This window comes from Polyodon spathula, unplaced genomic scaffold (assembly GCF_017654505.1).
Source record: "Polyodon spathula isolate WHYD16114869_AA unplaced genomic scaffold, ASM1765450v1 scaffolds_697, whole genome shotgun sequence".
Lineage (NCBI taxonomy): Eukaryota > Metazoa > Chordata > Actinopteri > Acipenseriformes > Polyodontidae > Polyodon > Polyodon spathula.
In genome coordinates this window covers 37,889-59,522 of record NW_024472186.1, presented here as the reverse complement: position 1 = coordinate 59,522, position 21,634 = coordinate 37,889, and the positions used below count along the sequence as shown (strand labels likewise).

The following is a 21,634-nucleotide window of genomic DNA, read 5'->3' as shown; positions in this document are numbered from 1 at the left end:
GTATTCACCTAGCTGACTGTGCCACATCAATTTATATCAAAGCTGAATTTCCACAGCTTTTATAAGCATACATATTTCAAAAGCCTGCTTGCTGTAGGAAAGGAAAAACACAGAACAGAGCCCTAGAGTACGGGGACAGTAACAGTTCAGAGGGGGCTGTATTGGTGGCGCTAGCATATGAATTTTACGCTTGAAAGAGAAAACACAGTGTGTATGTAGATGATGACAAATACTGTACAGAGAGCCTGTCTATCAGCTGCTCTGCCTCTCCTCCTACATGCAAAGTCTGCGGCTCTGCCTGCTTACCGTGGCCAGTGCAGCAGCAGCAGCAGGAAGGCTCTGTGTGGCCTGCAAGGCACTCCCCTTTTCAGTACAGCACTAGCTGGCTAATTAACTACACAAGGCTGTTTGCAGAGTATAGTATTGTCATCAGGCAGGAGGAGTGTCCACAGCAGAAGTAACAGGCTGTCCGCAGTGCCAGAGCAGGAAAGAATGCGTGTCCTTTTACTAAACCAGTAACTCTAGCCTACACATTGTGGATTATTTGATTAGATTTTCTAACTACTTGAGTAACTTACTTACCTGCTGCCCAGTAGTATAACCAATGGATTAACCTATTAACCAGATCCAAGGTACAGCAACAGCAATGGGAAACCAAGCAGGAAGATTGGAGGAGCTGGAACAAGGTCTGGGATTTCTTTTATAGGCTTTTGATTTGTAGAGATGCTTGTTGTAATGCGGTTTCGTTTGCTTTCAGCGAGACCTTTGTGTGTGTTTATGAATGTTATGTAAAATGGCCATAAATAATTTTATACTGACACCTTTTTGTTTGATGATTTAAAACAAATAAAAAATAGTGTATGAATTTGCCTGTAGCTGCTTGATAGAGCTTGTAAGGCAATTGATTGTCAAGGTTCTGCAATTTAGTGTCTGGACTTGATTCTGTGTGGGTGGGGGGGGGGGGGGGGGTCATGAGATGCTGCACTGGATTGATGATATCTCTGATCGCTTTAATGCCTGTCGATGTGTTTCTGAAATGTTTTCCCTTTTGAACTTTTTTTTGCTGAGGCACCTTCCATTTCTAAGCAAGTCAAATTAATCTGTCACATCTGCACCTCACTGGCTGGTTAATTCCAGCAGCTTTTAAATGCCAGTGGTGGTTCTCTGTCTGTCCTAACGCTCTCTTTTAATTTATGTAAAGTGAAGATCTGATGAATTGTGTGAATATGTGCTTCTAATACTCGGAGCTCCTCAGTATGTAAATCACTAGTCATTTTAATCGGGAAGTGATAGTTCTGTGGCAAGTTAGTTAAAGAAGTGTTAGGCAGTTTACAGGCAGTGAGTATTATCAGCTCTGTGATAATAAACCCTGTCATTTAGGCAAGCTGTGCGCCGAGTGAACTTATAGAGGCTAAATGAATACAAATCATTCCAGTCTGACAGCTGTATAGGATTATGTATGACATTCATATGGTTTCAGCCCCTTTACGTTGGCGTTAAGACACTCCCAAGCTGAAGGGACGTGACAGACAGACAGACAGACAGTCCTGTTCTATCAGAACAGTGGCTCCACCTCCCGTAGGAGATTAAAGGGGTATTTCTATATCATCTCTTTTCTCACCTGTTTATCTCCTATGTGTGAATGATTCTCTGTTGGTGTTTCTGCTTTGAGAATTATCTGCCTTGGTTACTATCTATTCCTATCTATATGCTTCTGAAAAGACTCCCCAAGGCTGTTTGTGGGGAAGCATATCAGTGTTGCACAGGCTTCAATGGCTAATGCTTCACAAATTGGCTTCCCCTACCTCATTTTTTCTGCAACCATATTGGCTGTTATTCCTTGCGTGGTCTGAAAGTTTTGCTCGGTGGAGATTCACGTTGCAGTACATATGTGTGACATCAGACAATTCTTTCTTCTGTACCAGCATGCACAGAAAAGTGAACGTGTTAATGATGAGAAACTTTTTATCATAGCTCAATGCCACAGAAACTAACATTGGGACAAATATTCATATTACTATTTGTTTTTAACTGGAGGGATAATAAGTGGTGCTTATACAGTTAAGCAATCTTTGATTTTACTTAAAATCTACAGGCTGCTGTAGCCCTAAAGGATTTACCAGATACCAGATGTGTACCAGATGTTTTATAAGATTGTTTGTTAGTCTACCCATTTATTGTAATTTAAATAGGGAACATGCTATAGAAATGATATAGGCTGTACACTTTTTGGTTTTGAAGGTGTTCCATATTGAATAATGTATTCACTTTTAAACATGCAGGTGGATTCAGCTCATACAACATTCACAGATTTACACTGTAAGTTGATTGATACAAGATTTGGCTTTGTAACAAGAGTGGTGAGAAAGCAAATGATAAGCTTAATTACAGGATTTAGCAGCAGATGCACCCACGTATCAAACCAGTTGTGAAAATAAAGAAACTTCAAGAGCACACACAAATACACAGCATGGTGTTTTGTCATTCTGTTGCAGAAGTACTACTGCACATCATACATTTCACACGGGTGATTTTGTTAGATATCTGTGCTTCTCGTCGGAATTGTTCTAAATGCATGCATTATTGTAAATGTTAATTGATTGTTCCTAAGCAGTTACATTCATTTGTGGTTAGTCAGCTTTTATTAGCAAGAAGATGTATTGATTTCATCTATGAAGAGATAACCATTGCATTGGAACTGTATTAACAGCTGAAGATCTTGGGCGGAGGTCCAGGGCAGGCTTTAGGAAAAAGCCTTGTGTAAGTAAAGGAGTGGAGGGAGGCTGATCTTTTAGCAGAGGAAGGGATTGTGTATCACAAAGTAAATGTGATACTTCCTGGGCAATAAGGCTGTAATCGCTGCATATGTTTATAGGGAATGCTGTGTGTTCTAACTGGCTAAACTATACCTAATTCTATTGGAAACACCTAGAAGAGAAGCAGCATGCTAATTATCCACATATGCAGTAATTGTGTCCTGCCTGGCTTGTCATTTTCTAACAGCAAGGGTTTGTCTGCCTCTAAAACATGCTGTAACGTGTAATAAGCTGCATAACCACTGTCATTTTCACTAAATCAAAGCATCGCCTGATTGTCAAATTATATACAAGCTACACACCCTGCTGCCCTTTTTAAATTGTTATTGTTCTGCTAGCACACATTCTTGAATCCATATGTAAAGTGTGCATGGGCATCTGTGCATGTCATAAGTACTTGTTAACTGTGTTGTTTTTGTTTTATGACTACATCCACAAACTATTAATCTTTAGCTTTATTTATGCTTTGTCATAACCAATACACGCAGAATTCAGAAGGCTTCGTACAGTTGGTGTCCCCAAGCAGCTGTGTGCTTAGTCATGTGCATTCTTTAATACTCTGCACCTCATTTGTCTCCGTTCATCATTTTAGGTTTACAGACATTTGGTATTTTTTGTGTTTCACATTTAACACATTGCATTGGCCGTGGATGTGACAGATACCATGATTTTCATAAAATCTCATTTCTTCTTTTATTTATTAATTTATTTGTATTGACGTTAGCAACATTATTACTGCTCCCCTTAATCTTTCCAAAGATGTTTTTATACCATGAAGCCTCTTTTAATTCTGACAGGAACATTGATTTATGTACAGAAAAAAATCCAAAAATATCTAGCTTTGTTAGCGAAACACAATTCCTGTTTATTTAACATATCCCCTTGCGACTGTCTGTTAAGCTAATGACGAAGAATCGTGTTTTTTTTTTTTTTTTTTTTTTAACAGGGAAAGAAATTGCTGCAGTATGTATGCAAATAAATGGCACCACATTGATCCAGGGCTCAAGATGTGTTCTTTCTGTTGTGCTTTCTTGGAAAGCTGAGGTCATTTTCCTGCCAAACCTAACATTGAAGTTCATGCTCTGTTTTTGCTTTATTAGCTCTCCTTCTTTTGAGCATATGTGGCTTGAGATTTATCATCCAAGAACCCATTAAGAAATTAGAATGAAACACAGGCGTTGGTTACACTGTGGATTGTGTATTAAACTTTTACTGTTGTAGGGCAATGAGGTGTATGGGTTTGCAAAGCTCCTAGGGTTGGGTTGCATTACCAGTACAGAGCATGAAATAACTAGTTAAGCAATCGCTATCTCTTATTCATCTGTTCCCTTAGCAGTTTCACAATCCCACTTCCTTTTGATTGATTACCTGAAATACTTTGACCAGTGTTTACATGCCAGTTCAGAACAGCTCTCAACACGGCACAGTAGTTCTGGATTTGCCCCACCTTAGTAAAGCCCAGTTTTTCAGATTCCTGTTTTTGAGCTGAGCACGGCAGTTGTCCAGTGAGATGTAAGAAGCAGAATTAGAGCGGAACAAGAGCTAAAAAAGGACAGCCGTTACATTTGCACGCTGCGGCTTTTTGCATACCTGGCATGCTTTTAACATCAGTAATGCCCGAAAAACTGCCAACATTTTTTGGAGGATGCTAACTGTTTGTGGCAGCTGATTAAAAATTCAAGCAGAGCTGTAGAGGTATACTATACTGCAAATGATCACATTAGTGATGTCTACTGAATGACAAAGCATATAAAAAAAACACACTGGCGTAGTGAATTCTGTTTGAGCAGGTACTCATCTCCAAGATTGAGGTCCTTAAAATAAATTAATTGAAGTATTTATAGTTATACATTATGTATGGTACTCTTGTATGTATGTATGGAACTTTTTTTTTTTGTTAAGTAAGACCATGGGTTATGATACGATGGAGAAACTGTAAGGAAATATAGCGTGAATTCAAGCCATGAGGTGTCTGCTTTCAACACTAAAGTTGAATGATTGTGAAAATACTGAGAAGAATCCACAGCATCAGTATTCCACAATGGAGCACATAACCGAGCATAAATGTTGCAAGCTGATTTATATTTAATAACTGAGTTGGCATCTCTCTTCCTCCGTGTTGGCTGACAAGTCTTGGCAAACAGAGTGCTTTGGGGAGGTGAACATTTTGGCACCGTGCTGACAAACACATTTATTACAGTCCGCAAAGAGGCACAGGCCTCGGAGTATAGAAACGAAACGACGAAAGAGATCAATAATATATAATATGAAAAAAACGGGAAGCACTATTCAAGTCGTCGTCTTCTTTATGATTTGCTTTGCATGCGAGTAGAGGGATCCTGGGGTGGGGGGGCGGTGGGGGATTGGTCTAGGATCATTCGGATGCCATTCATTTTAGCTGCATTTTGCTATGCAAGTTGAATTGCTAGCTGAAATGACTGCTGATAAGGCAATATGCTTTGTACTACACAGTATGAAGCGCATCAGGAGGAGTGAGATTTCAATGGTTCACGGCAAACAGGAACAGCTCGGTAGATCTTGTAGACTTGCTTTACCTCATTTACCTGGCAATGCACAAGTCTGATTGGTTACTGGAGGTTTCATTCCTCGTCCAAATATTGCTTTGCTCGTGTGCTCAACCTGAAGGAGCGCTAGTCTTTCATCAAGATTAGCAGCAGAATCACCACACCAATTATTTTCTTCTGTTGAAGATCTTTTGGGTCTTGTTTTTAATTCTGATTTCAGGATGTAGTTATATAGTTTTATATAAAACCTTTTTTTTTCTTCTAATTGCTGCAGAGCGTTGGAGTGAAATTGAGCCCTGTACAGGGCAGGAAGCTTTAGCATTGTCTTTTGAAATATCCTCGTATTTAAAAATTGACGTAAAAAATACAAGCAAAGATAATTTGACTGAAGGATGGGGGGGTGGGTGGTGGGGGTGCAGTGATATTGCTGTATTTTTCCTAATGGACTGACAGACGATTTAAAAACATTTATTCAAAGTGCTACCCACCTGAGGCTGAAGATCAAAAGGACATTCACAAGAAATCTTGTATTTTTGATTACTGTGCATATGAATGAGCCATTTTTATTTGTATTTTATATTGTGTAGGACATCTACAGTGCAGCCAAGCAAATCCACATCATCAGATTTTTAATTTGTTTTATTCCCTCACCATTCTGTGTTCAGCCATGTCGAGTAATACTTGTTTCAGTTACTCAAATATTGCCTTTTCTTTTTTGATATAGTCTGAGTGAAAAGACATATTTAACTCTTGCTAGATCAGTCAAAGTTTAGTATGTATTTAATATCGATCTAGCCTACTGTTGTACATACAGTACACACTACACTCATGCAGTTTCTCGAAGCAAAATGAAAGCCGCAGTTCAAAAGGTACAATAGGCAAATGACCCAGGTTGTCTTTAATCATAAGTACTGTATGAAACTCTCAATGGTGGAATATGTAGTAAATCTATAATTCTTCAACAAAGTTTTAACACAATGACATTGAGAGACTTTTTGTCAAAGAATTTCCTTTAGTTTAACTACATGTGTCTACTGAAAATCAAGTGCTGGTAAAAAGGAGGGTGGAACATGGATACAGATGTCGGATGGATTTTTAAATCTGGTGTTTAATATAGTTACTGTTTGATTGAGACCAGATCGCGTGTTGGGACAATAATTGGACCGATCTTGGCCTGCTAATGTTTTGTTGTTGTGGATTCCAATGAGGTGAACTTGACTTCTCTTGTGGTGTGGCTCACACTGGGGTATGAAGGCGTGATGGAACCGATATAAACGGTTTATCTCTCTGCTCTATCTGAGGTCTTGAGGCTTCATTTACATGATATTGGAGACTGCATACCAGCTAAATGATCTGTTGCTTTAAAAGCCCACTAAATCAGATATACGAAATAGAAACTTCTGTTGTAAGGATCAGTGGGCTGCTGATGGATTGGCAATAAACAATGCATTGCTAGTTAATTGGCTAATTCTGAATGTGACAGATCACCTTGGCCTATCGGGTTCCTTCAGAATATTTATTTGATTAGAAGTACAAAAGGAAACTTATGAAATTGACTAGCGTTTCATCATCTTTTTGATGAAAGACTTCCTCCAGTCCAAGTTTGTTAAAGAATAGACCAATTTGAGGGGTCCCCGAGTGGCTCATCCAGTTACAGCGATGGCGCTGGGAGCGCAGGATGAGTCACACCGCCTGGACGGCGCTAGTTCGTGTCCGGGCTGTGCAAAGAACCCGAACTTTGCTGGGTACTCCGAAGGAGGCATCGCATTGGCTCTGACGCTCCCAGTGGTGAAACATGGGAAACCGGCAGGGACCGTGGATAAACGCAGGCTGATCGCTGTTCTCCGGGATTGGTGGCCCTGGCAACCTCTGCTCTGGATTGCTCGGCGTAAAAGCGATTCTGGTTTCAGGCTTGTGAGGTCGGAGGACACTCGCACGCCCTCAGAGCTGTGTGGGGACACGCTGTGGTGAGGAGAAAAAAACGTAATTTGGGCATTTCAAATTGAGGGAAACATAAATAAAAATAGTGATTGGTCACTAATAGACTCATTTACTGTAACACCAGACTAGCCAGTACAACACAAGCCTGACATGCAGACTGGCATTTATACCCTCTGCTACAGACAGTACCAAAGGTACACCTATAAATAGACAACTTTTATTATCAGGCTTAACATTGTGAACCATCTTTAAATCTCCTCAGTACCCTGGGACACATGGCTAATATTCTACAATAGCACATCTAGCTGGCTTCCTAATTGAATCCCCATTGTGACCTATTGGTTGAGTGACATCACAATGGAGGGCTTGTCCGGTCCACTTGTGCTATCTGTCCACATATGAGGGCTTGTGTTTTATCCTGGCGGTGGGGGCCGACACAGGAAAGCACGCAGAAGAGTATCCTGCTCCAAGACGCATGGCATTGGAAAATATGACTCTATTTGGCACTGCGTCCCAGCACGGCACTCCATCTTGGTAATGGAGTAGGGAATTATTTATAGAGTACAATTATAGAATTATAGAGTGTGGTAAAGAACAAATAAATCTGCTGTTTCATGAGTACATAGCCGATATACTGCTGTGGACTCCTTGACAAAATAAATGGGAACAGGTTGTGTAATTTGCCTTATGCATACCCATATACAAGTAGGTGACTTTTACCTGTTTGTAAGGGTCATATTATATTCAAAATGGTTTACTGTATATGTCATACTATCTGTCATATACTGTTGAGGCTCATATGCCTGTTTTCATATAGGAATTAGCCATACAAAGAAAATACATCAGTAGAGAGAGAGGAACTAGTGCTAGGCTGACTATTTACAATAGCTCTAAATCCTGAAGTTTGCTTCAGTATAAAACATTGCACCGCTAAAAAACAATGCACCTCCCAGCCTATAATATATAGCAGTAAATGGACAACACAGTATAATAAATCATGCAAGTCATCCAAAAATATGTATTTTTATATTATATATATATATATATATATATATATATTATATATAAAATCTCACATACAAATCATATTCCCCAGAACCGTCCTATCAGATCTAATCCTAGAACTTGTAAGCCACATATTTTGAAGGGCTGGATTACTAAAAATTAAAGCAGAAGGTCGGAAGAGGAGACTGTCATGACAGGAACATTTTGATCCTCGCTGTACGTTTCAAGGACGAATCCGTTTCAATACCTGTTAACATGACCATTAAATTAGGACAGACAGCACTACAATCGCTTGGTTAAGCTACAAATAGCAGCTAAAAATAGGAGTGCCTGTTTATCAAACCCAGGCAAGTCAAAGGAGATAAGTAAAGAAGCAGGACGTTGAAATGGATCCTGCTTAAAAACTGACAGCTCATTTATCTTTCACCCCTCATTGAGTTGAGCAAGAATTATTAACTAGCCTGTCTGATAATATGTTTGAAAATTACTCAATTCAATGTACTGTCTGTCTTAAGTAAGTTTCATCTTTTTAAAATTGTATGTAATTGCCCCCTACAATAGCCCTAAGATCAAATGTTATTTTTTGACCTAAAGGCACATAAAAAGTTCACTTAGGCATTCGATGTCTTCTAGATGAACATGGCCACACTCTCTCTTCAAGAGGAGCTCCTCGATTCTTGTTCTGATTCCATCCGTCTCATTCCATCCCAGCACCTCTTCTAGTTCCACATTCTAGTTTCACCAGCCGTACCATGTCATTATCTTTAAAGCAAATGACTTTAGAAATCATTTAAAGAAGAATCGGTCTACCGAGTATGTATAGCAAATGCCAAAGCTAGTCCGTTCTCCTTGATCCATATCCTAAAACCAGCACTCGGTCAGCCTCAACAGTTCCTCTGCTATTTTTTAAAAAATCTTCTATACAAATACTACATGTTCTTTTGTTGCACTGTCCCTGTTCATGTCATCTTCCCTGTGACAGGGTATGCGCTGCCAAGGAGATACGGAGACCATAAACCTCTGTAGTTAAGCGCTTTATTTACAAACGTTTACAAATACAAAACAACTAGCGGAGAACACTGACCGCCTCACCATTCCATCGCCAACACAATTCTAACTAACACCCGTGATCACCCTGTTTATACACCTGTGGTTGGAGCCTTAATGAATCATTCAGTCATTCAATTGACGGTTCTAGCCACAATCCAACATGTGTTTGCAGGGAGGAATTTAACTCCCTCCCTGCCACCCAATACTCCCCACACAACACAAACCCGTGCACTGGCAGCGCTTTCACCCTGCTGGGCTGCCACAGTCCCCCATGACATTTGACCTAATGTATCGCAGTGGTGTTTACACACATTCTTCTCATGATCCCCACGCTAATGTTGCAAAACAATGACATCAGTGGTCAGTAAAGTCAGTCCCAGTTTATGAATGGACAGTCCTTTTGCCATGGGAACATACAAACATTTTAATATACTTAGTATTGTATTGGTGTTAAATTGCTCCTTACTCTCAGGCTGTCAACCCTTTTGATCACCGTGATCTAAAACTATAGAGGTGTTGTTAGGTGACTTAATCAACACCACAGTGTACATTGATTCAATCGATTTTTCATCAGTTGTGTTGAAGCCATTTCACAAGACCATTAAAGGAAAGGTCTATAAGTCTAGAACCATCCTTTTATTAAAGGGATTCCTTTATTAAGTTAAGTCCTTTTGCTGGGTCAAGCCTTGCTTAGTGATTGGCCCTGTCCTCTGAACATTCTGACCAATCAAAAGAGTTCTACATAGATGTGCCTCTGTCGTTGCTGAAAAGTGACAGTTACCATCTATACCCTTCATTGTTTTCAAAATGTAGCGCTTGCTGTGTAGGAAGATTTTACAATGGAATATAAAGAAAGTATCATTCGAGTGTCTTTCGAAAATCCTTAAACACTAGCAGGTAGCTTGTGTAGCGCTAATCAAAAGCAGCAGCTGGGTTCTGAGCTAAGAGTTGGCATGCTGTAGAGTCTAGACACATCTGCAACAACCAGACCAGAATGCAGATCCCCTGGGTTACAAACCTGGTCTGCGCAGTGTTAAACAAGAGTGTCCCTTTATCTATCCATGCGAGTGACTTCATTCCTTCACCAGTGTGTAACTGCTAAGTTAGGTACTTGTCCAGCCACAGAAAGCCCTGCTTCGGCCACCTTAAATGGCTAAATACAGACCAGTGAATTCCTAACCTCATTGTAAGAGACAGACGCAGTGAGTCATTGTTTTTGTTTAAATGTAATATGTTTAAGAGTGATGTAGTGGCACCAAAAAAAAAAAAAAAGCATTGTTCCAAAGCTTTGGTGTTCAGAATATGTCTTTTTATTTTATTAGCTGGAAATAAATACATCAGAGTAACGTTCAAGGCAGTGTAAGGGATTGTCTCCGGGTCTTGATCCAGGAATTGGTCACTCTAATGGCAACCAGTTATTTCAATAAAATCTCGATCCAAATGTTCAAAGAGCATTACATATTGTGTTTCCTCTGGGAGTCTATTAGTTTGAAAATGCAAAAAGTGCCCTTGTTTCCTTCGAGATGGTTATTCTAACATACATGGGGGCTCATGTTTCTTTAAGAGCTGCAGTAGTGATGCAAAGTCCATGATGCTAAGTAAAGCATTCTGAATATTAGCTGTAGAACACTGCCATTGCCTCTTGTAGGTGTTTTAATTCTAGAATTTGAATGAAGGTTATTGTATGTACATACATACATACATACATACATACATACATACATACATACATACTATTCAGAAGCAATGTCCTGGGACATTTTGTGTTCTTCCTGAAATCAGTCGCATCGTGATCCTCGCAGATAAGGGATCATTAGCCACTAGATCAGCTTCAGACCATTTCAGTCAGAACTACAAAGAATGCCACACATTCCAAGACAGCTCATGGTAATCTATGTCAAAACCTACTGGTATTTCATACAAAATATTTAACTTGCACATGAGTTCCAACCACTTATCGACCGGAGGTAATAAACGCTTTAACTTCAGATCTGTGAGCTCAGCTTTGATGAAGTTATTCCCTGCGCTGTGGGTCTCGGTGATCTGTTTTTTTACAGACACCTGAGAGTTAATCAACCCTGATCGTAAGTAATTCAGAGGTCCTGAATGGGAGTGACATTCCTGCAAGAGCTGACTGGTCTCCTGGTAACATCATCCCGTGCCCGGAACTTCAATGGAGCTGCCTGGAGTCTTGAGTTCTTAAAGCTGCCTTGCACCTCAAACTGGACCTACTGCAGATCTTTCAGAAGCATTTTTTTAAGTAGTTTCAGCTACATGAATAGTGATTCATTGTATAGAGATTTTCTTGTTGCCTTTTAAATGTAACTACCATTTCATTGTTGATGCAATGTAAGGACAATGTAATTTATAATTACAAATAGTTCATAGGGATCCATGAACTGCAGGCAGTTTGATCAGTTCAGTTCACTGATGCTGAAAAAAGCATGTGTACTCCCTGAGTACTTTTATTAGTTTCATGGGCCTTCGGAAAGTTTTCCAATGATCTAAAAAAATGAATGACATGGATTGCAGGGATAGGGACACCACAGGAGACAGCATTGACAAATTAAATACTCAGGATTGCTTAAAAAAATAAAAAAGAAGTAATTCTTCATTTAAATTGCATCACCATGAAAATAAATTAGCATTTTTAATTCTTCTTGGTCTGTGCAATAGACCATACCTTAAAACTGATTAAAATTAAATTGAAATATGAATGATTATAGTTGAGATCTGCTCAGGTTAGTAATTTTGTTTCCATCCATAACTTCAGACATGCCATCATTAATTATGACAAAGCACTGTTAAAAGATATTAGCCAAAATGTTGGTCTTCTTGGCGATGTTGGCAATCATTTGTAATGTGGAATCATTTAAAATATTGTTGTTTGATAGTTCTATAAATCATGGAAGTGTACAACAGAGTAAGATTAATTCAATTATTTTGGGAGCTACAACAGTTACATAATGTGTTTTTAATTTTTCTTTTTTTATTTAATAATTGCCAATTGGTTTTACCCTAATTTTCACCCAATTTGAAATGTCCAATTGTATTTTTAGGCTCATCTCACTGCTACCAGCCATGCACTGACTCGGGAGTGACGAAGACGAACGCACACTGTCCTCCGAAGCGTGTACCGTCACTCTGTGAGCACACCATGCAGTCAACCCAGAGCTACAGTGTCAGAGGACAATGGAGCTCTGGCAGCTTAGAGGCAAGCCCGCAGGTACCCGGCCAGTATACAGGGGTGGCTGGTGCGGAGTGAGCTGAGGACAACCTGGCCAACCTAAGCCCCCCTGGGCAACACTCGGCCAATTGTGCACTGCCCCCCCCGGGAGCTCCTGTCCACTGTCGGCAGTGGAATAGCCTGGGCTCGAACCGGCGCCCTCTAGGCTGTAGGGCACATTTTGCACTCCACTCGGAACAGCTTTACTGGATGCGCCACTCGGGTGCCGCTCATAATGTGTTTTAGTAGCTTTCGTATAACAAACCCAGTAAATAATGATGTAAAAGGAAGGATATAATATGTGTAAGGCCAGCTCAAGGCAGCACATGGTGTTCTGAGAATTCTCTCCAAATGAATTGCTGATAAGCAAGTCATTTAAAAGCTGATTTATTAGAATTTAAATTGCCGGTCTGGGGACTGGTGCTTTGGAATTAATTACTGTAGCTAAAAGGTCAGAGAACTTCAGTAAACACCAGCCTTTACTTCTCTTCAGAACATGTTGCTCTCCTGTCAAACTGTGGTAGCTGTTTATCTGTTTACAGTGAAGGGACACAGGCATGCGATGAATCCTGTTGAAACAGGAGATAAATGAATAAATACGCAAAAGTTATACTCGTCATGGAAGAATTCTGCACCAGCAACACTTTCAGCTAATTTCCACTCTCCCCAGCACTTACACTGGGGTGTGTGGACAATAGCACATTGTTATACTAGTTTTTCCATTCTAAAATTAGCAAATCAGATCCTGCCAGTACAAAGATGATATTTAAGCTAAAAATAGAATCTGTTTTGTACTGTGCTCTTTAACAGTTTTTAGCTTTTATGCGCTCAGCTTTATCAGGAAACGGCTATTCTTGACCCTCCCATTTTGTTTATAGTCCACAAATGTAATTTCAGCTGAAGGTTACCCAAAAGCCTTCCAGTGCCTTGAAAACTGATACAAAAAGACCTGTTCATCACCCTGTACAATAAGCGACAGTCGCTGCAAAGTGTTGTGTCAACAGGGAGATGTTTTGAGTGCTGCCCTGGGAGTAGCGATTCATGAGTGATTTCCATTTTGAACTTGACAGCTGTGTGTGACAAGCAGCAGAGGCCTGGCACTGGGGGTCAGGAACAGCGAGCCTGGATACCCGCTATCTCCCCTCACAGACAGTTCTGCTTATTTTTTGTACTGCAGTGGAATTGTGTTTTAAAAGCACACTGTGCTGCCTTTGTTTGTGACGAATGGCTCTTTGTGCTGGATGGTTATGTGTAGCTAGGCATTGTCATTGTGGTAATAAGCCTGTGTGTGTGTCTGTGTGTGTGGTATGTGCTGATTACTGTGTGTCACAATGAAGAATGAACCTTTGACGGGCCACTGTTTATGTGGGACTTTTCTAAGTGTACTGAATTCCGAAAGTACTGGCACACAAACATGATGGTGCCCACTCAAATGCCAGGCAAATGTCAGTTCCCATCTCTCTGTGGTGTTTCGGGTGTAGCAAAGGGATGCAATGCCATATTTTAATATAATAAGTAAATATTCAAGAATAAGAGGCACGTTTCTTCCCCAGCTCTAAAGAAAAAAAAAAAAACACCCTTCTTAAAATTGGAAGAATATGCATGTTTGGTTTTTTTTGCAGACCAGTAAAGAAATGGTCTAATTCTACTACCTTTACTACTCCAGGCTTTGCAGAGAAACCTGAGTTAACCGGTTACACAGGGGGGCTGAAAAGTCATTTGTGGATACTTATTCATTCAAGGTTACTTGTTCATTCACCTTTTTACTGAAAAAAAGAAATCTGTTCTGTGAAATACAGACTGTCAAGAGCAGGTGACCACTTACTGTAGTCAAGCTCATTTTTAAATGATCTATTAGCATTGGTTTAGCAGTACACCAGTCAGAAATACCAACGTAGAAGTCCTTGAACCATCAATAAGACAAGGTACAGTTTATTTTGCTACTTCTGAGATGGTGCATAAAGAAATCATGCATCAGTTTAGCAGCACGTTCTGGTAAGGGAACAACTGTTGTCATTCAGTGATATGAAAGTACAATCTTATTTGTTCTAATGATAGCTTAATCTAATTTTGGTTTATAAAAAGCATCTTTGTTCTACTGGCAAGCAAATATCGGTATAATACTGGAAACAGTGCAATGGATGTAGAAACAGGAATATAGTTTCTTGACAAGTTAAATTGAGAAAGCCTTTTATTTTTTTCTGCAGTTGCCTGTAATCGGATAGAAAAGGGTCAATTGCAGTATTTTTTTAAAAAAGGGGATGGGATGATTGGGACGACACACATTTAAGATGCTATTAACTTAACGTCTTAATATGAACACCAACGATGACGAAACTTGCTTTAGAATACCGATCGTATCATAATTTTGGGGTGTATGAAAACTAGTCTGGTTAACAAGTGCACAAATAATGTGAAATATTGTACTGTTGTTGCAGTCGTTATACAAAGTTGAATCAATAAATAAAGCCTTAAAAAAATGTTGACGTGGATTATATATTTTCTTTTTCAGGAGTTCCATCTGCAAAGAGGTCCGGGATTCCAGCCCCTAGAGAAATACCGTCCACCATGTCAAGGGACCGAGTTTCACTACGAGATCAGTTACGGGCATCTGGCACTAGGAAAATGCTGCCTAGCGCTAGCACTTCAAGCATTTCATCACTGGCCAAGCACACCCGCACCCCCGTGAAAACGAAAGCGGACAACGAAGTGAACGACAAGACGGTCCTGGAGTGCCAGGTCAAAGAACTCCTCGCCGAAGCCAAAGTCAAGGAATTTGAAATCAGCAAGCTGCGCACTGAGCTGCAGCGCTTCAAAGACAAAGGGACGCCAGATGCAGAGTCCCCTGAGAGCCTAGATCAGGAGATGGAGAATCTGTTGACCCATCCTGCCGAGCTGCAGTCCCTGGTAAAAATGCTGCGCGAGAAAAACCGATCTTTCCAGCATGAGCTTGCAATGCTCAGGGAGGAAAACCAGCTTATAAAAGAAAAACTCTTAATGTTGGAATTGTCACCCCTCTCAAGCAGCGATGGTACTAACAGCCTCCCAGCCTCTTTAGGTAACCCCACCAAGCATCCAGTAAATGGGGTCATTCTGGACAGTGCAAGGCCTCCCGTCAATTGCAATCCTTTAAAGAACTCCACCTCTTCAAGCAGTGATATAACCAAGGGCTCTCCTTCTCCCGATTCATCTGAGTTTGAGAACATAGTCCCATCCAGGACTTACTCAGTTAGCAGCGGTATCGGTAAGGACAAAGGCTCTGGCTGTCAAAATACGCCACACTACGCCAGAGAGCTGTCTATGGAGTGCCTCACAGAGCAGATCCAGAAGATGGAAGAGAGCCACCACAGCACAGCCGAGGAGCTGCAGGCCACCTTACAGGAGCTCTCAGACCAGCAGCAGGTGGTGCAGGAGCTGACTGCCGAGAACGAGCGGCTGGCCACGGAGAAGTCCCTTCTGCAGAGCTCGCTGAGCCAGCAGAGGGAGCGGGTGGAGCACCTGGCCCAGAAGAACGAGGGCCTGATGAGCCGTCTGCAGGAGCAATCCCAGAGTGAGGAGGCCGAAGCCAGAGCTGCGAGGATTAGAGAGCTGGAGCAGAGGTATGCCGAACTGGTGGAGAGCTCCAGGTTCGAAAGAGAGAAGCTGGTTGACATCCAGCAGCAGCTGACAGGCAGCCTGAGATCTTTGGAGAAGGAGCACCAGGAAAGTCAAGGGCTCATCAAGAGCTTGAAGGAGGAGAAGGAGCACCTTCAAAGAAAGCTAGAGGCAGAGCAGGAGGCCAACAATAAGGTTACCAGGATGTTTGAGGACTGCACAGCCAACACAGAGGTGCTGAAGGTGGAAAATGGGAAGCTGAAGGTGCAGCTGGATGTTGAGAAGCAGAAAGTGGTGGAGCTGAAAGCGATGCAGAGTGCGAGTGATAATTCTGAGTTACAGAACCTGCTGAAGGCAGCGCACTCAGAGAAGGAGAGGTTAGACCTAGCTTGCACAGAACTCAAACAGGAGCTGCTGCAGGCCAGCGGGGAAGCTGATCGGGTGCAGGGAATGTTGAACAAGGTTGGCAATCCAGGTTTTTTTTTCTTATAATTTCAATTTCTTTTGAATGCACCTATTGTAAATCTAAATTTAAAATGGGCTACATTTAAGAATCATCAAGGGAATAGATGTGTATAAATCTAAACACACAGTAAAATTATATTAATGCAAGAACTTAATTACAGGCAGGATCAATTACCTTATTGTGTTGAGGGGTTTCCCACTAGTTTTATACTGTAGATGTTTTATACTTTGCCAATGCATTTGAATTTACCTTTTCACACTGCAGACCAGTATCTTAGCGTGGGTAAGGTAATTCCACTATAAGCGACAGACTAGTAATCCTGTCTCGCTGTGGACATGTATAACATTTAAGTACTTATCAGTGTGTGCTGTTGAAACTGTTTTGTTTCCTATAATGTTGATCTTTCTGTGCACTTCTAAAAGAGTTTGCACGAGTGGCATCATTATTTCACTCCACGCAGACTGTCTGAGATCTCTTCGAAAGTTAGAATGGGTATACTGTTGAAGAGCCTGTAGTGTTCTCCAGGTCTCAAGCAAGGATGTTGCACAGAGTAGGAAAAAGGTCATACAGAGACACTTGGACTCATTGTGGGAACATGCCTGCCTGAGGAGCACTGTAACGGGATTCTTAGACTACCAAGTTTCTTCCTATTCAATAGCTTCGTGGGTCAGTTTCACATTCCCCTGGTAGTTGTGGTTAAAAAACAGATGTCTTTTTCCTCTGATTCCAGCATCTGGTAAACACCCCAAACCACATTTGAACAGGAGAGGAAGTGTCTTGTTTAATTTCTGTCATTCATTCATTCATCATTGAGATTGTGCGCGGAATGCAGCTAACAATGCAGAGATCGCCAGGACACTGACTTTTACAAACAGGGCCGTGTGCTTCAGCTGCTCTCTGCACAAAGCAGGAGCTCTCTGATAGGGGTCTAGAATGATCTCTCCTCACCGTGCACCATTTCAGCATTGGCCACTCAGATAGAAACTCATTTCAATGTGAACTCTGATGTTGAACTTTACAATTGCACGCTGCTAAAACGATTAAATTTTTAAGTTTTCTAACTACGTCAGGGTATAAATATCCCACGTTTAAGCTTTTAAGTAATACAGACCACAAATATATTTTTGGAATCTTATGATTAATTGATACTTGACAAGCATTGTAATATCATCATTTAAAATAATCGACAACACAAATCATTCATAAGGCTAACCTTTGAAACGAGCCACCTCGAAGTTTGATCTTGGGAGCTCTCAGAAGCAAGGTTGAGATTTCTTCAGTGCTTGGATAGGGGTCACATACTGCAGTGCATGAGGTGGTGCTGGTGACTGGGTTCAGGGGCACTCTTCCCAAGATCACTTTAATAGTATTATGTGGCATCATGCTGTAGGAGGGGGCATTTCTATGTATTTGTCACTATATGACTGAAAATCCAAGGGTAAAGTTTTGAGAGACCTGCACAAAGTTCCCTAATCCGTGGAAAAAGAGACTGGTCATCCCTATAAACCACATGCTGCATTTCAGCTTATCTGCTCTTCCACTAACTAAATGTAAGTCTCATTTTCAGAGGTGCCAGGACAAGGGGCAGTAAGTTCTGACTCTGTGGGTGTTTGTATCTATTGCTTTGTGCCGTGTTGAACCCGGGTCCCAAGTTTACCTGTGCAGCCTGGTTAGCGAAAAGCTTGCCATGTGAGTCATTGTCTACAATTGCCGTGTTCCAGCCACGCCTCTGCAATTCTATTTTACAGCAGCTGATTCTGAAATAAGTTTGAGGGATGACACAGAACCTGTAGCCACTGCTCCATCAATATTCATTTCACACTTGGCAAATGGCTGACGAACCACCTGAAGCCAAAATGTCTGTTGCTTTCAAATCCGTTGTTTTGAATACCTGTTTAACGTGGTTATTCACCCTATTTATCATGTCTGTCTTGTGTAATATTGAAATTAATCTTGCCATATATTATTCTTCAGAAGTGCAAAACAAAAGAAAATTGACCGTGGTTCAAAAAATACTTTGGTGAACCTCGTAGCACTTTTGACGTTGATTTATTTAAAAAAAAAAAAAAAAAAGCAATTGGACCTAAAATCCCTTTTAATTGGTGTCCTGGCAGGTTGAAAGGATTTAGTGATCACCAGTGGAAGTGAGCTCAACATCCCTATGGACTTCAAAGCTCTTATTTCATTCAGAGAGGTTAATTTTTCCACGCAGCTTGTTAATGTTTAAAAGGGTGCGGCGCCGTTGAGTAAGGGATAATGTCATACTTGCTAGAATGCACTGGCTGTGCCCTTGTAAACCTGCTTGCTGAAAGGTCAGCACATGGTTCTCATCACTCAGCTAGCTTGTTGGAAATGACTGAGCAGGGCGTGCAAGGTGGAGGAATGGAGGCTACACAGGCAGTAAAGCAGCTTAGCGGCAGTGTAGCGAGAGGCATGACGGGGCATGATTATGTACATCTGCCTTCAGAAGAAGAGAGAAACTGCACCCTAATCACTGCTATTATTTTAGTGATAAATCCACCGCGGTATAATGATGTGGGGAAGAAGACAGCCAAGAACATTGTCACAATTGAAATGCTGCTTTACTGTTGAATAGTGAAGTTTGTTTGGCCAAACCTGGTCATGGCACAGTTTGTTAGGCATGCATTTTAGTGTATGCATGGTTGTGTACGGCTAGGTATAATTTCTTTAATTACGTTCTACAGTATTGTAGTGACAGCATAGCAAGATGTGTTCTCCATGGCTGCTGAATGATCAGAGTCGTGTGCATTGCAAGATGTGCGTTGCAAGCTGGTCGGCCAGGGTGTCCTCGGATCACCGCGCACTAGCGACCCCTGTAGACTCTCCGGGCGCCTGTTTGGAACAGTGACACAACAACAATGCAGCATTAAGCAGAGATTGTATCCACATAGCACGAGTGCAGTTGGCATGTATTCTAATCGTGTCTCAAACACAGTGAGCACAAGGCTGGCTGCTGTGTCAGGTATCACTTTATTAAACTTGGCTGCTTACTGTTTTAAAATCTAAATGGAAACGGAATAAATCAATAGCCTAGTAATAGTTACTCACATGTTTTAGAGGGAAGCAGTAGAAAGTCTAAAATGAAGATCAGGAAACCGTTGGGTCAGAAGAGCTCTAGTGTAGCCTCTTTCTAGTCCTGAGACTCCAGCCCTGTCTCTGGGTTTCCCGAACGTGAACTCAGCTGCATTCTGAAGCACATTGTCAGCAGTCTGGTGGTATTCAGACACTGAATTGAGCCTGCACCTGTTACCCCCACACTGGGGTCTTTTGATCTGATTGCTTTGTGTCAGTTAGAACAGTGTTGCTTGCTGGTTGCTGGTGTGCGTGACTGTTTAACAGAGCCGTGCTATTCTTCAAGGGCTTCTCATTTTTGAAATCTGATCCAGGCTCAGAGGCACGGAGGGTTAGTTCATTAACCCCTGGGTGCATTACTTGTGATTACTAGGAAAGCATTTGTTTTTATATAATGCCCATGGGAGGAGCCATTTCTCCAGTATGACACATACATATATATATATATATATATATATATATATATATATATATATATATATATATATATATATATATATATATATAATCTAAACCACACTAGCCTAGTGAAATGCATGCTGATGGCAGATATAGAAACTGAATTCCCACACAGTTGAATTGTATCAGTGATAACAGTGGTTACTTCAAAAGCTTGTTAGAGTTATCTGAGAAGTCACCAACATTCCAAATAGGTTAAAGTTTAAATGCATGTTTAATCTACCAAAACATTTAGGATATTATACAGTCTAACAGCTATATTAATAACTCAGCGTTCTTGTAAAGAAAATTCCATGGCATTTACAAACTGGATTCTCTAAATGTTCTCTAGAGTTTAGATTATATCTCAGAATGCAAGTGCATATTTCTGCCCGCCAGCGTGTCAATTCTAATGCTTCTTGCGTCTCGTCCTACCCTGGCTGTTCCAGGCGGAGGTGGAGTGCCAGCAGCTGCAGAAGCTCTGTGACCAGCAGAGGGAGCAGCTGAGCAGCAGTGCCCACAAGCTGCAGGAGAGGACCTGCGAGAAGGATTCAGAGATCAAGGACTTGAAGGAGACCATCTTCGAGCTGGAGGACCAGGTGGAGCAGCACCGAGCTGTCAAACTGCATAACAACCAGACCATCATGGACTTGGAGAGTACGAGCCCTTCACACAGGAGGCTTTCAACATGGCTATATACACAGTTATTCAAACAACAAGAATACACATGGATATATACACAGTTATTCAAACAACAAGAATACACATGGATATATACACAGTAATTCAAACAACAAGAATACACATGGATATATACACAGTGACTCAAACACAAATACATTGGTTAGATAACTGTAATATTGTAGACCTGACAAGTCAGCCGTGATCCTGTTATCATAAAATTAATAATTGCGTATTAGGAAAATGTAGATATTATAAAGAATCCCTTTTTAAATAAATTGAGTTTCAATAGTAGTCAACATGACTAAACCTCAACAGTGATGATGACCCTGTCTTCAATTGCTCCGGCCTCATCTCCTCATTTTACAATCATTTACTTTGATAAGTCAATGAAAAAAAATAATAATAAAATAATAATCATTACAAGTTCAAGATAAATCGAGGTTGTATCACTGTGGCTTAATAAATTCTCTAGGTCACCAAACTTCCTTCCCCCCCAAAAAAAACATTCGGAGCAGGGCTTCATCTCCAAACTGTCTGCAGACAGCTGACAGGAATAGGAGAGGCTGCAGGAGAGCCAAGTGTGTAGGGCTGGGGAATGCTTGACAGATATGAAAGCTGGCAACACATTTGATTGATCTGCCATACATATTAATAACTTGCTGATAAGGTCCCTGGCAATTGCTGTATATGAGTATATGTATGACATCATTCTAGCTCCATACCAGATATTCCGTTATAGACTAGTTGTACATGTCATTGTGAGTGGTATGTACAGTGTCTGTTCTGTTTTGTATAG

General features: G+C 40.9%; 1 protein-coding gene across 2 annotated transcripts in view; it reads left to right on the top strand.

The window, feature by feature from the left end:
* The first annotated feature begins 364 nt into the window (after nucleotides 1-364).
* LOC121308448 (cytospin-B-like) overlaps nucleotides 365-21,634 on the top strand; it is a 54,142-nt gene continuing 32,872 nt past the window's right edge. Inside the window, exons 1-3 of one of the 2 annotated variants that reach the window (XM_041240858.1) lie at nucleotides 365-686; nucleotides 15,076-16,619; nucleotides 20,604-20,811. In XM_041240858.1, the coding sequence (XP_041096792.1) occupies nucleotides 647-686; nucleotides 15,076-16,619; nucleotides 20,604-20,811 (1,792 nt within the window). In that variant the 5' untranslated portion in view covers nucleotides 365-646. The remainder of the gene's footprint in view (nucleotides 687-15,075; nucleotides 16,620-20,603; nucleotides 20,812-21,634) is intronic. The other variant, XM_041240857.1, reaches the window with a different exon arrangement.